The sequence below is a fragment of the Ursus arctos genome, unplaced genomic scaffold, assembly GCF_023065955.2.
Source record: "Ursus arctos isolate Adak ecotype North America unplaced genomic scaffold, UrsArc2.0 scaffold_20, whole genome shotgun sequence".
Taxonomy (NCBI): Eukaryota; Metazoa; Chordata; class Mammalia; order Carnivora; family Ursidae; genus Ursus; species Ursus arctos.
Genome location: NW_026622875.1, coordinates 49,747,900 through 49,762,800, shown reverse-complemented (window position 1 = coordinate 49,762,800; position 14,901 = coordinate 49,747,900). Strand labels below are relative to the sequence as shown.

The following is a 14,901-nucleotide window of genomic DNA, read 5'->3' as shown; positions in this document are numbered from 1 at the left end:
TGGGCCCTGGGAGTCCCAGAGGACCCCTGGATGTAGAGGTCTGTTTCTCATTTCTAGGAGAGTTAGAGAATGCCCAGAGCACCCTGCAGCGCTGCCTGGAGCTGGACCCCACCTCCGTGGATGCCCACCTCCTCATGTCCCACATCTACCTGGCGCAGGGCAATTTTGCCATGTGTTCCCACTGCTTGGAGCTGGGTGTCAGCCACAACTTCCAGGTGTGGGTCCTCTATGCCCAGCCACCCACTCAGCACCCCACAGCCCACTTAGCTGCAGCCCCTACTTGCCCTGGGAGGGTAGTCCCAGGAGCTCCCTGCAGCCTTCAGACCCTTCTGCTGGCCAAAGGCAGGGGCAGGCTCAGTGGGCTTCTAGAGCTTTCTCCAGGCTGGGTGCTGTGAGTAGCAGCAGCAGCATGCTAGAGCCCCCGTGCTCCACTCTGCTCCTCTAGGTCCGAGACCACCCCCTCTACCACTACATCAAGGCGAGAGCCCTCAACAAGTCTGGGGACTATCCAGAAGCCATAAAGACACTGAAAATGATCGTAAAATTACCAGCTCGGAAGATGGAAGAAGGCAAGAAGTTCCGTGGGCCCTCTGTACAGCCCAGCGAGCGGGTATCCATCTTACTGGAACTGGCAGATGCCCTCCGGATGAATGGGGAGCTGGTAAGAAATGTGCTCTCTTCCCTTGGGACTGGGGCATTTGAAGGTCCAGGGTAATCAACCCAGGCTCTTTGGTTCTGACTGGTGTTTATTTGTGCTATTATTTGAGCCTTTATTCATCTGGGAGCATATCTTACCCCTGCCTAAAAGCTTCATTGGCTCCCACTGCCCTCAAGATAAGGTCCAGTCCCTCGAGTCCTCATGATCTGTCCCCTGCCTACCTCACTGTCCCCACGAGGATCTCACACAGGCAGAGCACAGAGACCCATAAGGGCAGCCATAGGTGGTCACGTAGAGTGGGCGATGTACAGCTCCAGTAGATGCCCTCATTACACCACAACCTTTAGGAACTGCGTCCCCTTGGACTTTTGTGGTATACAATTTGCTCAACTGTACGAGGCAGCCTTGGGGCCTTGGAAGGTCTGGCTAGGCAAAGGCAGGGAGCCCCTGAGCATCCCATGCTGGTGTAAAGGAGCAGCAGAGAACACAGAGTTGGGGGGGGTGTCGTGTTAGGCAAGGGGGGAAGAGGGGAGCTGGCTCCACATGCTCCCTTGGCCCCGCTGTCCTCACTCACCCACCTGCTCACAGGAAAGGGGTTTGTCAGCAGAGCTTCAAGACCATCTCTGTGATCCACCAGTACTGGGGCGTCTGGCCTCCTGTGATGATCCTGCCATTGAGAAGGAACAGCCCATGAGGCCCTTTCTCCTTCAAGTTAAAAATAGCCTTTGGTCAAAGATGGGGATGTGGAAGCCTGTTTGTTGTACTTTCCTCCTTTAAATCTGCCAAAAGGAACACAAGACTTAAAAATGAAGAAGTAATCTCCATCTATAACACAATTAGGGGAGAGCCACATCCCAGAAGAGTTGAGTCAGCCAGTCATTTATTCGGCTAGTGATTGAGGACCAGCTATATGCCAGGTGCCATGTGGGGGCTGGAGATAGAGGAGAGCAGCCGGCAAGCTCCCTGTCCTTTCAGAACTTACCGTCCCTGGGGGAGAGAGAATGCAGGGTGCCCTGAGTGAAGGCCTGAGGTTCCTGCATTTGCTTGAAACTTTCTGAACTGGAGATGTGGTCAGGCCAGGAAAAGCAGGGACATTCCGTTTTTGGAAGGGGAGGGCCACTGAACAAGGACTGTCTGCTAAAATGCCTCCTTGCTTCTCTCTGTCCGGACTCCTTTCTAAGAGACATGGGCCAGGGGAAAGTAAGGAGGGAAATGACCGGAAAATCAGTTCTGTAGCTGGCTTTGCTAGGATAACAGATCTGCAAACTGAGGCCTTCCCTGTGAGCCAGGGGTTCCATCCTGACCCCCCACCTTCTCACAAAGTCTACCCCAAAAGGGAGGACCCACAGAAAGCTCAGAGGAAATGTGCTTCTAGGGCAGCTGTGCTAGGCCCTCTCCCTCCCCAGCCTCGTTCCTGAGAAAAGGAAATGAGAATCTCATTTGAGAATGAACAGTGATCAGAGGGGATCCAACATAGTGATTATAGGGAAGGAAGGAGGTGAGGGAGGAAGGAAAGAAGGATGGGAGGAGGGAAAAAGGGAGGAAATGTAGGAAGGGGGGAAGGAAGGATGGGAGGGAACGAAGGAAGGCAGGAAGGAGAGAAGGATAGAAGGAAGGAAAGAGGAGAAAGGAAACAAAATCACAAGCCAAAGACAAGAGAGGGTTACACTTTGGAGAAAGAGTACTATACAAAATAGAAGAAATATTTTAAAAAAACAAAAAGTTTTCTGCACTCAGTGAAAATAAAAAGAACATGGACTTTTGTAAAAACCAGCTCAAAGATGAGCACCAGAGATCCACAGAGGGGTAGAGCTAGCAGAATTAAAGACAGTAAGCACAGAAAGCAGTGATCCCATTCGTCTCACTAGAAAAAACAGAAAGTGGCTGAACCCTTGCTGAGGCTCTCTGATGGAGGAAAGGGTTGAGAAAATCATCGAAATGATTTGAGAGGATGACAGATGAGAAAGAAAGAGACAGACAGCTAGCAAATGCAAAATCAACATTCCTGCAGAAGAGAGAAGAAATGGAACAGGGGACACATCAGAGACATACCAGGAGAACAATTCCTTTAGGGGAGACACAAATCCGTGACATGGAAAGTCACTCTGTGCTGGAGAAATAGCAGTAAAATATTAAGACCAAGAAATATCCTAATAGTAATATCCTAATGAAGTTATGAGAATCAAGGATTCACAATGTCATTGAAGGTCCTGACAAGCATCTGGGTAGGCGACATATTACCCTCAATGAGAAAAAAAATCAACTTGGCCTCAGACTTTTACTCAACAATACTAAATTCAGGAAGACAACAGAACAATATTTACAAAATGTTGAAGGGGGAGGGATGTCCTCCAGGATATCTTTCATGTATGAAAGCAAGAAAGGATACTCTAAAAAATTGAATAACTCCAGAATTATGGTGTTAATTAAAGCTTTTTGAAAAATCTACTTGTCGATATAATCCAGACAACCAAAACACAAAAGAAAATGAAGTTTTAATAAGTGAGAAAAAAATTTGAGCTATAAAAGGACTCATAGAACTAATCTAAATAAATTTAAATATAATTACATTGAAATAATTACACTCATTTCCACTCAAAGCCAGCATAATAGCTAAGTTCTTGAAATAAAAGTTATTGAAGTCAAAATATCAATAGTACCCCATAAAAAATTCAGGGAGGAGGATGTGAAGGGAAGGTAGGGTTACTGTAAGCATGCTAGTTTTTTCCATCTTTATAGAGTGTGAAACAAAAAGTTTTCACAAAATGTTTCTTGATAGAAAGATGACTCTTGGTAGAACTTAAAAGAGACGATTTCCACTACATTTATCAAAAGTTAAGAAGAAAAGAAAGCAGGACCACACATAAAGGCAGAAATGAAGCTGAACACAGCAGCATATAAAAATGAAAACCAAAAACAAAAAAAAGAAAAGTTGACAGAAAACCCAAGAATGTATATGTGATAATAAAATTGTAAATGAAATAAATGTACGTAGTAATTAAAAGAGGCATTAGAGTGATTTAAACAAACAGAAGGAACCCTTCCTGTCTGTACTTTGAAAACCAAAGGATCCAGAATGAAAGTAAAAACATGGAAGTAAACAAAAAGAAAGCAGAGGTTGAGGAAGAAATGTCTGGTAAGGCTGAATCCAAGTCAAACAGCACGAAAATGGGGAAAGAGAGTCACTTTGTTAAAATAATCAAGAGTACAAATATAATGAAGAAATAATTCAAATAGACTTTTATGTACCAAATACCGTAACATTAAAATACCTTTGGGGCACCTGGGTGATTCAGTCCATTAAGCATCTGCCTTCAGGGCGTCTGGGTGGCTCAGTCATTAAGCGTCTGCCTTCGGCTCAGGTCATGATCCCAGGGTCCTGGGATCAAGCCCCGCATCTGGCTCCCTGCTCCGCTGGAAGCCTGCTTCTCCCTCTCCCACTCCCCCTGCTTGTGTTCCCTCTCTTGCTGGCTGTCTCTCTCTCTGTCAAATAAATAAAATAAAATATTAAAAAAAAAATCATCTGGGGCGCCTGGGTGGCACAGCGGTTAAGCGTCTGCCTTCGGCTCAGGGCGTGATCCCGGCATTATGGGATCGAGCCCCACATCAGGCTCCTCCGCTATGAGCCTGCTTCTTCCTCTCCCACTCCCCCTGCTTGTGTTCCCTCTCTCGCTGGCTGTCTCTATCTCTGTCAAATAAATAAATAAAATCTTAAAAAAAAAAAAAAATCATCTGCCTTCAGCTTAGGTCATGATCTCGGGATCAAGCCCCACGGGGTGAAGAGGTGCTACCTGCTCAGCGGCGAGTCTGCTTCTCTCTCTCCCTCTGCCCCTCCCCCTATTCCTGCATGAGCACGTGCACACACGTGTGCTCTCTCTCAAATAAATACATAAAATCTTTAATAAATAATAATAAAAATAAAACATACCTTTGACCAAAAGTAGGAAAGTAGAAGGCGATGTGTCCATAGGTCTCCAACAGGAAGGTGGGCGACAGCTAACAGAGGGTCTGTTGGGTTCCCGTGTCCCAGCATGAGGCCACCAAGGTCATGCAGGATGCCATCAACGAGTTCAGTGGCACACCAGAGGAGATCCGCATCACCATTGCCAATGTGGACTTGGCCCTGAGCAAGGGGAACGTGGACATGGCACTGAGCATGCTGAGGAACATCACACCCAAGCAGCCCTGCTACACGGAAGCCAAGGAGAAGATGGCCAACATCTACCTGCAGACCCACAAAGACACCCGCCTCTACATCAGCTGCTACCGGTAAGCCCCAGGTGGCCGCACCTGACAGCCTCATTTCCGGTGGTGTTTTAGGAGTGTTTCTTCCAGATCGTGTTTCTTCCACCTGGGTGTCCAGTCCGCGTCCTCCAGGTGTGTTATATGCAAGTACAGAATTTCCTATGGGTCAGAATTTGAGTGTGATAAGTCAGGCCAGCTCATTGCTGAGTTCTAAAGATACGGAATTGAATCTGTCCTGCTTGGCTGCCCTGTATGGCCCCACATTCTGGTGGGAATCATGGGAATGCACTTCTGCCCCGGGCCCTGACTCTGCCCGTCTCTGAAGAAGTGTCCAGTGACTTGATGTGGTCGATGAGAGGTGCAGAAGTGGGGAGAGCTGGGGTTAGAAGCCCTGTCTATATGCTTTGACATTGGGGCCTCAAAAGTACCTTCCCAGCCCCTTCCTCAAGCAAAACTCTTGGTGGGAGCCAGTGCTAAGGGGGCAAAGCCAAGAGCAGTGGGAAACCAATAAACAGTGAAGTGGTCACATGGAGTTTTAGAAAGAGCAGAATGCCTCCTTATGCAGAGGGGTCTAGGGGGTTGGGAGTGGAGGCCAGAGGAACGGGTGGAAGCTCTGACATGGTCCAGAAAACAGATGAGGAGAGCCTAGACTAAGGCAGCTAGCACAGTGCCTCCTGCACAGTGGGCTTTCAATGAGTATTGGGTGATGAATGAATGAATGGATGAATGAATGAATGAATGAATTAGTGGGGAGGAGATGGATTCAGAAACACGAACGATGCACAGGTCTGAGCTAAGTTTTTGGTTGCTTTTGCAGGGAGCTCTGTGAACACCTGCCTGGTCCCCATACCAGCCTGCTACTGGGTGATGCTTTCATGAACATTCAGGAGGTGAGTGAAAGCCTCATGGCCTTGCCAAGTGGTCCCCCAATCTCATGTCTCCAGTGGGAGAGAAGAGAGAGAGAGAAACGTCTGGACACTCTCCCCACCAGCCCGAGAAGGCCCTGGAGGTTTATGACGAGGCCTATAGAAAGAACCCACACGATGCCTCCCTGGTCAGCAGGATCGGGCAAGCCTATGTGAAGACCCACCAGTACACCAAGGTCAGGCTAGCTTGGGGTGGGGAGCAGTGGGGGGGCCAGCCCGGCAGGGAAGAGGGAAGAGGGTGCATGGGTGGGAGGGGAGTGGCTGTATTTCTACCCTCACTCCCTGCTGAATGGGCTACCAAGGAGATAATTCAGAAGCCACCCCCCCAACGCACACTGCCAGCTGGGAGCCCTCTGCCAGCTGGGAGGGCCTTTTCATCTCAGGCTTCTGTATTCTGGAGGGACGCACAGGTGTGGTGGCCGCTGAGGGGAACGCGGTGTGAGGCACTCAAGGGCAGAACCAGACCCAATGCCAATAGTTCCTGTTTGCCCTAAGGCAATTAATTATTATGAGGCCGCCCAGAAGATCAGTGGACAGGACTTTCTGTGCTGTGATCTGGCTGAACTTCTCCTGAAGTTAAAGAAATTCAACAAGGCAGAGAAAGTTCTGAAACAAGCATTGGAACATGACTCTGGTGAGGCCACATTCTAAAGTCTCTCCCCTAGCATACTGCGCCCCTTTCGCCCCCCACACTTTCTTCTCCTGCAGAATGATGCAGGGGTCCTGAGCCCAGTCCCCTCCCTCCCCCATCCCCGGCTTCCCAGGGGTCAGAGAACACTGATTTGAGTTTCCATTTTGCAGTCAGAGATGTCCCATCCATGATGAACGATGTCAAGTGCTTGCTTTTGCTGGCAAAGGTTTATAAGAGTCATAAAAAAGAAGATGTGATGGGAACTTTGGACAAGGTAATTGACAATAGACAACAGACTCAAGCTCTTTATCTGCCATTTCCTGATGGGAGCTATAAAAGGAAGGATAGGACTGCAGGTCTGGAAGTCTTGAGGCCTGGCCCTCAAAAGAGGACCTAGGTTATACCTCAGACCTCTGCCTTCCATTTACTTCTGCACCTGTGCTCTTCCTTGATGGTTCCCCAAAGTGCCCAAAGGCCAGCTGGACTGGGCTGGAGAAGGTGGGGAAGAAGCAGCTTGTCCTCAAGGATGCTGGTGGTGATAAAACTGGACAATGCCAGTGGTACAGCACTAGGCTTTTTGTTTTCTTATTCATTCTCACAGTAGCCCTTTGAGATAAGCACTGTGATGTTCCTGTTTCACAGATGAGGCTCCAAGAGGTTAAGAAATGTGCCCAAAGTCACACTGCTAGTAAGTGGTGGAGCTGAGATTTGAAGCAGGTCTGACCTGATCCAACCGAAGCTCTTTCCCCACTGGACTGCCTCAGTGGAACACTTCCTGGCCATTCCCGCCATGCCTTCCTCGCTCTTTCTAGCAAGGGTGTGGCCTGCCACTTGTTCCTGGGGGGCGTCCTGCAGGTGCAGCAGCAGAGCCCACTCTCTGACTGCTTGAGATGATTTATTCCCTTGTTTCCGGATTCCCACTCCTGTTTGGCCCTTAGAAAGCCCAAAGCCTTCATTCCGATGCTCCCTGGTTACTCACTCAATCCCTGTATGTCGTGGATATTTGCAGAGGCTGCCTCAAATTCCCAGCAGCGCACTATTCAGAGCAAATGCATCTACCAAAACCCAGCCTGCTCTGAGCACCTACTGTGTGCTTGCTCTAGCACAAATTAGACACAGGAAGTCACAGGGTGTGATGGAAGCAGGTAAACAAGTACAGTCCAGTAGAGCGTTTTGTTTGGGTGACTTTGCTTCTCCTCTGCCCCAGAGGCAGAGCCAGCTCGCCTCCTGAGCACTTAGCCAGTGGCCTTGCCTGTCCAGAGTGACCCAGATTTGCTCAAGGGCACTTGAGATGCCCTTTCTGATAATCTGCTGACACAGAAACAAGAGCGTGGAGACTTGTTGTGAATTGGCCTGGGATCTAACACGTCAGGCTCTGCGTCTCTGATCCTGAGTTTACTGGTTTCCCCAGGCCATGGACCTCCAGTCTCGGATACTGAAGCGCGTTCCACTGGAGCAACCAGAAATGATCCCCTCGCAGAAGCAACTGGCAGCCTCCATCTGTGTCCAGTTTGGGGAGCACTACCTGGCAGAGAAGGAGTTTGCCAAGGCGGTGCGGTCTTACAAGGATGCCCTCTTCTACTTGCCCGTTGACAATAAGGTGGGGTTCTCAAAGCCAGAGCCCACTTCTCTTGGGCCATGACGCCTCCCAGAGTCCCCTGCCTAGGGGCAGAGGCCAGGTCCTTTCCTGTGCCTCGCTGAGGAGCTGCAGGTGTAAGGCCCAGGGCCCCTGGTGTGGGGAGTCTGCTCTAGCTGACCTGGGGCCCTCAGCCATCGCAGCTCTTGGACCCAGGTTGGGAAGCCTCACTTTGAGCAGGCACTTGTGGGCAGTAGAGCGGGGAAAATGCTGCCAAAAGTCATGTTAGTCTGGCATTTTCAGGTGGGGACACAGTGAGAGCTGTGGCTGCCATGGGTCTTTGGGAAGGAAGCCAGACTAAGCTTCCAGGGAGGTTTAGGGTCGTGAGGGAGGTGTGGCCCACATGAGACAATGGTGGCTGGAGTCCGTACAAGAGAACGGAGGAAGAGCTTAGTGGCAGAGCCAGTCATTCATTTGGGGCACCTGGGTGGCTCAGTCAGTTAAGTGTCTGCCTTTGGCTCAGGTCAACCTGGGTTCAAGCCTCACAGGCTCTCTGCTTAGTGGGGAGCCTGCTTCTCCCTCTCCCTCTGCCTGCTGCTCCCCCTGCTTGGGCTCTCTCTCTCTCTCTGTCTTTCTGTCAAATACATAAATAAATAAAATCTTAACAAAAAAAAAAACAAAACTAGCACTCATTTAACAGATGTGTCTCATATGTGACAGGCACGGTGCTAGGCCCGGGAGACGGTGGGCCAAGACCTGTCCCTGCCCAAAGGCTGCCTCAGGCAGGGGGACAGATAAGCACATTTGCAGTTCCAATGCTACACAGTCTGTACCTTCATGTGGGTCTGCACACTGTGGGAACTCAGAAGACGGGTCCCTGCCCCGGAGTCTGGGGCACAGAAGCCGGCCCAGAGACGGTTAGGTCAGAGCCAAAGCTGAAGGTTAAGTACGAGTTACTCAGACTCCAAGTTTCGGAGGTTGGTTAGTAAAATCATGGTATGATTAGAGAATTGGTGAGGGAAAAGGGGAGGGCCAGAGACCTATTTTGAAGGCAGAACTAATAGAAATGGGGGATGAGAGTGGGAGACATCAGTCTGCGTGTTTTCCCACGATGCTCACTGGTCGATTCTGTCTGGTCTTGTTGCAGGTGGTGTTGGAGCTGGCGAGGCTCTATCTGCTGCAGGGGCAGCTGGACTTGTGCGAACAGCACTGTGCCAGCCTCCTGCAGTCCGAGCAGAACCACGAGACCGCCTCAGTGGTATGGGGCCCCCAAACCTTCTGCCTGCCCTACCCAGGCTCCCTTTGACCACACATAGCTCAGATGCCTGACTGCCCTGCCCCCAGGGGCTGCCAGGCAGAGGGGTGGAGCGCAGGGCCCGCTGCCCTTCACATGATAGGGGTGGGCTGGCAGCAGGGGGCAACGTTAGTCTCTTGGGCCAGTGTTGGGGGAGGCAGTGAAGCTGATTCACTTTCATGGGGGCACACCCATAGTTCCTGAAGGCAAGGGTGCGACAGGTTCCTGGATTTAAAGAAGTGTGTGGGAAAAGCCCTCTCCTGTCTGACTTCTCTCCTCCCTAATACCCAGACAGCAAGCAGGGCCACCCCACAGAAGAGGGGAGCCCTCATTCCACCTCCACCGCCTGCAGCTGGCAGTTCTCAGACAGGGGCGGAGAGGCTGGCTCTGCTGCCTGTCAAAGGGTCCCACAGATGTCCACCCCGGGGCTTATCTTCCCACATCCGTCCTCACCCCAGCTCTCCCCCCATCCCAGGCAGGCCGTTCCTTCTGGGCTCCTCCTGTGGCCACTTCTCCCAGTGCCCAGAGAGGCTCTCCTGGAAGTCCTTTCCCACCTGCCCTGCTTATCCCCACCCCCGCCCAGCCTCCCCACCAGGCCCATGCGAACTGCTGTCAGGAATTCCGGAGCACTGTGTGTTTTCTGATAGATGATGGCTGACCTGATGTTCAGAAAACAGAAATACGAAGCTGCTGTCAATCTCTACCACCAAGTCCTGGAGAAAGCACCAGGTAACTGCCTGCATTAAGACTGCCTGCTTCAGTTCCCAGCCAGCAAGGGCTGCTCTCCCAGAGAAGGGTGGGCCCCCTCCCCTCCTTCCTGACTGGGCAGAGGAAGCCCCTTCCTCTCTGATTGTTCCCAGAGAAGCAGGAAACTGATAAAGCTCCGATAGAACATGCTGGCCCTTCCCGAGTCCAAGAGGCCAGTTCCTGGTCCCAGGCAGGGCAGTGCTTGGCACTGGACCCAGGAGAGCCTGTCTGTCCCATCACAGCCATTGGACTGGATGTGGCCCCCTTCTGACGTCACAGCACCTAGAGGTGGCTAGAAATTCTGCCTCATAGGTAGCTACATTTCCCCTCACTGCTGTATCAAACCACCCCTCTTTCTGGGGCAGGGGCCATACCTGAGGCTCACACTAGAGCCCCTGTAGGCCCACAACCAGCTCAGCCTAGAGGCCCAGCAGAGTGCCGCTGTTAGGAGTACGGATCCTGGAGCCAGACAGCCTATGTCTAACTCAAGCTCTTCCACTCACCAGCTGTGTAACCTTTGGCAGATAACTTGTTTATGTCTCAGTTTCCTCATCTGTGAAATGGGAAAAATAGGTACCTCACTGTGTAGTTAATATATAGGTAAAGCACTTCATGCCAGGTACTGAGTAAGTGTTAGCTATTATAATGACTTTTCAGTATGATTATTATTATTCTCTCAACTTTGGAGACCAGGGGAGACACTGAAGCTGCTGAGATGTCCTGCTCAGCCCAAATGGGCAGTGTCCGCTGGTCCACTCGCTTCTCCATGCCGGCCCACGGCACCCAACAGGGCGTAGCTAGTGGTTATCACAGCCTGGAGATTTCTGCTCTCTTATTTTAGATAATTTTTTGGTATTGAATAAACTAATTGATCTGCTATGGAGAAGTGGGAGACTTGAAGATGCCCCTGCCTTCTTTGAATTGACCAAGAGGATGTCCAGCCGTGTTCCTTTGGAGCCAGGGTTCAACTACTGCAGAGGCATCTATTGCTGGTGAGTTGGGAGCCTGGGGGTGTTGGAGCAGTTCTGTGCAGGGGGTTCTTCTTAGCAGACACGCTGAGCTTCTCCAGAAATTCAGCCTGCAGATCAGGGTGCCAGGAGAGCAGCGATCCAGCCCTGCTGTGTGCAGACTCAGGGAGTGGCCCTGCGTGTCCCTGCCCTCCCTGGCCCTCAGTTTCCCTCAGTGGTTCTTGGTATTTCTCTTCTCCACTACAGGCGCATAGGGCAACCCAACGAAGCACTGAAGTTCCTAAACAAAGCACGCAAGGACAGCACTTGGGGCCAGAGTGCCACCTACTACATGGTGCAGATCTGTCTGAACCCAGACAACGAGATCGTGGGCGGAGAGGTTTTTGAGAACCTGGTGGCTGAGAGCAAGTAGGGGCCCTGCTGACCTGGGGGTGGGGGCGCAGGGGTAGGTCCCTAGGAAAGGCGGGAAGAGCCGCTCGCGGCGGGGCCTGGGCCAAGTGAGGGTCCCGCGCGGGCCGAGGCTGCCTCGGGTTCCCGTGTCCGACGGCCGCAGCTGCACCGACAGGAAAGACTCGGAGCAGCACGGTGTGCGCACCGCGGAAAAGCTGCTGCGTGAGTTCTACCCGCACTCGGCCTGGGGCCAGACCCAGCTGCGGCTGCTGCAGAGCCTCTGCCTGCTGGCCACCAAGGAGAAGGCCAACGTGGAGGCGGCACTGGGCACCTTCATCGAGATGGCGCAGGCCGAGGTGGGACGGCACGCGGGACGGGCGGCGGGGGGCGAGGACCTGGAGCGCGCGCCCACGCCCGCTTCCCCCCTCCCCGTACTCAGAAGGACAGCGTGCCCGCATTGCTGGCCATGGCGCAGGCCTACGCGCTGCTGAAGCAGGTCCCCAAGGCGCGCACGCAGCTGAAGCGTCTGGCCAAGGCCCCGTGGGCTCTGGGCGAGGCCGAGGACCTGGAGAAGAGCTGGCTCCTGCTGGCTGACCTTTACTGTCAGGGCGGCAAGTTCGACCTGGCCTCGGAGCTGCTGCGGCGCTGCATACAATACAACAAGGCAGGGGTCGCGCGGCCGTCGGGGAAGCGGGGACGCCAGGTGGAGGCGGGGCGCGGGGGGGCGCGGGGGCTTCGGGAGCAGAGGAGGTGCCGGTTGGAGCCCGATGAGAAGAGGCCGGACAAAAGGGGCCATATGCTCGCTAGAGCAAGACGGGAAGGGGACCCGGGTCTGGGTTGGGGAGGGGGACGGGGCTAGGTAAGAGGGGGTGCACAGGGTCGGGCAGCCAAGAGAGATGGGAAGGCTCAGGGGGTCGTGGGGCGTGGGTCAGAGCAGGAGGGCTGTGGGGAAAGGGGTCATGCAAGCCTCCGGGTAGCCTAGAGGGGGCGCACAGCTGACCCCTCGCAAGGGTGGGAGGTGCTGCTGGAGTCCCTGAGAGGTTTGAGTTAATGCAGCTCACCACCCTCCTTTGCCCCCCTTGGGTTGTACCCTGTGCTGGGACCCGATGTGGCTTTCCCTGCAGTCCTGCTGCAAGGCCTATGAGTACATGGGCTTCATCATGGAGAAGGAGCAGTCCTATAAAGACGCAGCCACCAACTACGAGCTGGCCTGGAAGTACAGTCATCATGCCAACCCTGCCATTGGTAAGGCAAGCAGCCAAGGTGCAGGTGGGTGAGGAGGGAGCTGGGCAGGAGGACCACCACCCTGGCTCTTGGGTGGTTAGAGTGCCACTGTCTGTGTTCCCTGTGCCCCGGACAGGCTTCAAACTCGCTTTCAACTACTTGAAAGACAAGAGATTTGTGGAGGCCATTGAAGTCTGCCACAATGTAAGCCTTTTGTAAGCCCCTGGAAGACACTGGGGGTGGGGATGGGGGGCTTGGTACAGTGTCCTGGTCCTGGCCTGATGCTGCACACCCTTTCTCCCTCTGTCCCAGGTCCTCAGAGAGCATCCTAACTACCCCCAAATCAGAGAAGAAATTTTGGAAAAGGCCCAAGGGTCGCTGAGGCCCTAGCTGTGGTCAGTGGGAGCCAGGGCGGGTGGAAGCCATCAACCTACAGAAGTTTCGTGAAGGGGTTGGGAAGTGGGTCAGGGGAGAAGAGCTTGAGAAAATGACATCTTCTTACCCATTTCTATATCGTGTGTGGTTTATTTGAATCATGCCTCATGTGGTCTAAGGGAATCCCAAAGCTTTGTGTTTTTAAGGCACAAGAGGCAACTTTGCTCCGAGGAAGAGGGGGACCAACCAGCCTAGCTTATGCTGGGCTCACTGGGCACCTTCTGTTGGGCTCCATTTTTATTCCAGACTCTCTGAGGGAGCAGAGAGGAACAAAGAGGTGGTTTTAAGAAAAATTCTGCTATATTATTATGTTAGTTTATAAATGCCTGCCCTCCCTATCTGGTCTCTGGATTCCCAGAGCACAAGAAGCAACTGTTCCTCCCTGCCCTGCTGCCCACACCATCCTGTTCAGCTGGTGCCCAGACAGAAGGACCAGCTCAGAAGGTCCCAGAGCTGAGGCTGTGTGTGAGGGAGGCCATCATATTGCAGGTTGTGAAGGCCATTGGCTCACACTGTCCTTACATTCTGTCTCCTCCCCAAGTCCTGTGCTGGCCTCTGCGACAAACCTGATTACCCATGCCTAGTACAGGGAAATACAGCCCAAGAAAAAATAGCTCCCACTTCAGATTTTCTAAAAGACACTGACCAACAAATTTATCCTCCAGAAACCCTTTTCACACCTCAGGGGACAAAAGCAGTGGTCTCTATTTAGATGAATTATGTTACTGGTAACTGGCGAGAGGGTGACAGAGGTCACTTTCCTGCAGGTTCCAACACCTCTCTTCTTGTTTTTCCATAATGGCAATAATGGGCCAGTCTGGCCTCAGAGGGAGGAACTCTGAACTGCGAGTCAGGACTGTGAGCTTCCCAAGACCTTTTGCTCTTTGGACCTTAGTGTCCCCCTCAGTGACAGGAAATTAGATTAGATGTGTGTGTTCCCAAACCATGATACAAACCCCTGTCAATGGTATACAGCAAAAATTTTACAGTTTAATAACTATGCGTTTAAATATCATTGTTACATAATAGAGAAAAATAGCATGATGAACTCATGAATTCTTGAGTGCTGTTACTCAGAATGGTTCTAACTTTTAAGCACATCGGGATAAATGATGTAAAGCAAAATACTTAGCATGAGTAGAATGCAGCTACGGCAAAATTTTCAAGAGAAGTTGTCCGGTGACGACAGTTTGGGAACTGAACAGGTAGGGGTCGCTTTTAGAACAGACAGAATTGTCCTTGGTAGTGGCTGGGCCTTGTTTTTATAACATCCTGCTGATCACATGCACGGCCTCTCGATCTAAGTCAAGGATCTGGAATGCTTTCCCCAGGTTACTACCATCCTTCCTATGGGAAACCAGTCTCCTTTATTAGCATCTGCTTTACAATCTGGTTTCTTGGGGCAGGTCGTTGAGAGACAGGTTTGACTGTATGGAGAATGATGCTGTAAAGGATTGTACATTAATCACATTTTTATTGCTGTAAAACCTCAATTGTCTTCATTTATCTAAAGGGAAAAAAAAAAAAAAGGCCAGGAAGTGATCCTGTTGCCCTAGACGGGGGAGTGGGCAGGTTCCGTCCAGCCAACGGGCTATGTCCATGGTTTAGAAGCCTGTGGGGGCTTCCAGCCAGGGATCTGGAGGGGCCAGGAGCTGCTGTCCAGACCCCCTGGGTAATCAGAGTAGGGCCTCAGAGCCCTTGAAGAGACCCAGATTTTGAATCATGCATGCTGAAGCAATCTCTACAAGAGAGTTCCCAGGGACCGGCAGCGGGGAGATGGGGAGACAGAACAACGGAATGTACCAGG

At 51.9% G+C, this 14,901-nt stretch overlaps 1 protein-coding gene across 1 annotated transcript in view; it reads left to right on the top strand.

The window, feature by feature from the left end:
- TTC21A (tetratricopeptide repeat domain 21A) overlaps positions 1 to 14,581 on the top strand; it is a 32,510-nt gene extending 17,929 nt beyond the window's left edge. Inside the window, exons 13-29 of the mRNA XM_026496751.4 lie at positions 58 to 215; positions 446 to 661; positions 4,689 to 4,927; positions 5,721 to 5,793; positions 5,895 to 6,005; positions 6,325 to 6,463; positions 6,631 to 6,734; positions 7,872 to 8,060; positions 9,184 to 9,294; positions 9,978 to 10,059; positions 10,919 to 11,069; positions 11,292 to 11,453; positions 11,611 to 11,791; positions 11,875 to 12,099; positions 12,560 to 12,680; positions 12,796 to 12,863; positions 12,972 to 14,581. Coding sequence (XP_026352536.1) covers positions 58 to 215; positions 446 to 661; positions 4,689 to 4,927; positions 5,721 to 5,793; positions 5,895 to 6,005; positions 6,325 to 6,463; positions 6,631 to 6,734; positions 7,872 to 8,060; positions 9,184 to 9,294; positions 9,978 to 10,059; positions 10,919 to 11,069; positions 11,292 to 11,453; positions 11,611 to 11,791; positions 11,875 to 12,099; positions 12,560 to 12,680; positions 12,796 to 12,863; positions 12,972 to 13,049 — 2,408 coding nt within the window. The 3' untranslated portion in view covers positions 13,050 to 14,581. The remainder of the gene's footprint in view (positions 1 to 57; positions 216 to 445; positions 662 to 4,688; positions 4,928 to 5,720; positions 5,794 to 5,894; positions 6,006 to 6,324; positions 6,464 to 6,630; positions 6,735 to 7,871; positions 8,061 to 9,183; positions 9,295 to 9,977; positions 10,060 to 10,918; positions 11,070 to 11,291; positions 11,454 to 11,610; positions 11,792 to 11,874; positions 12,100 to 12,559; positions 12,681 to 12,795; positions 12,864 to 12,971) is intronic.
- Positions 14,582 to 14,901: the final 320 nt, after the last annotated feature.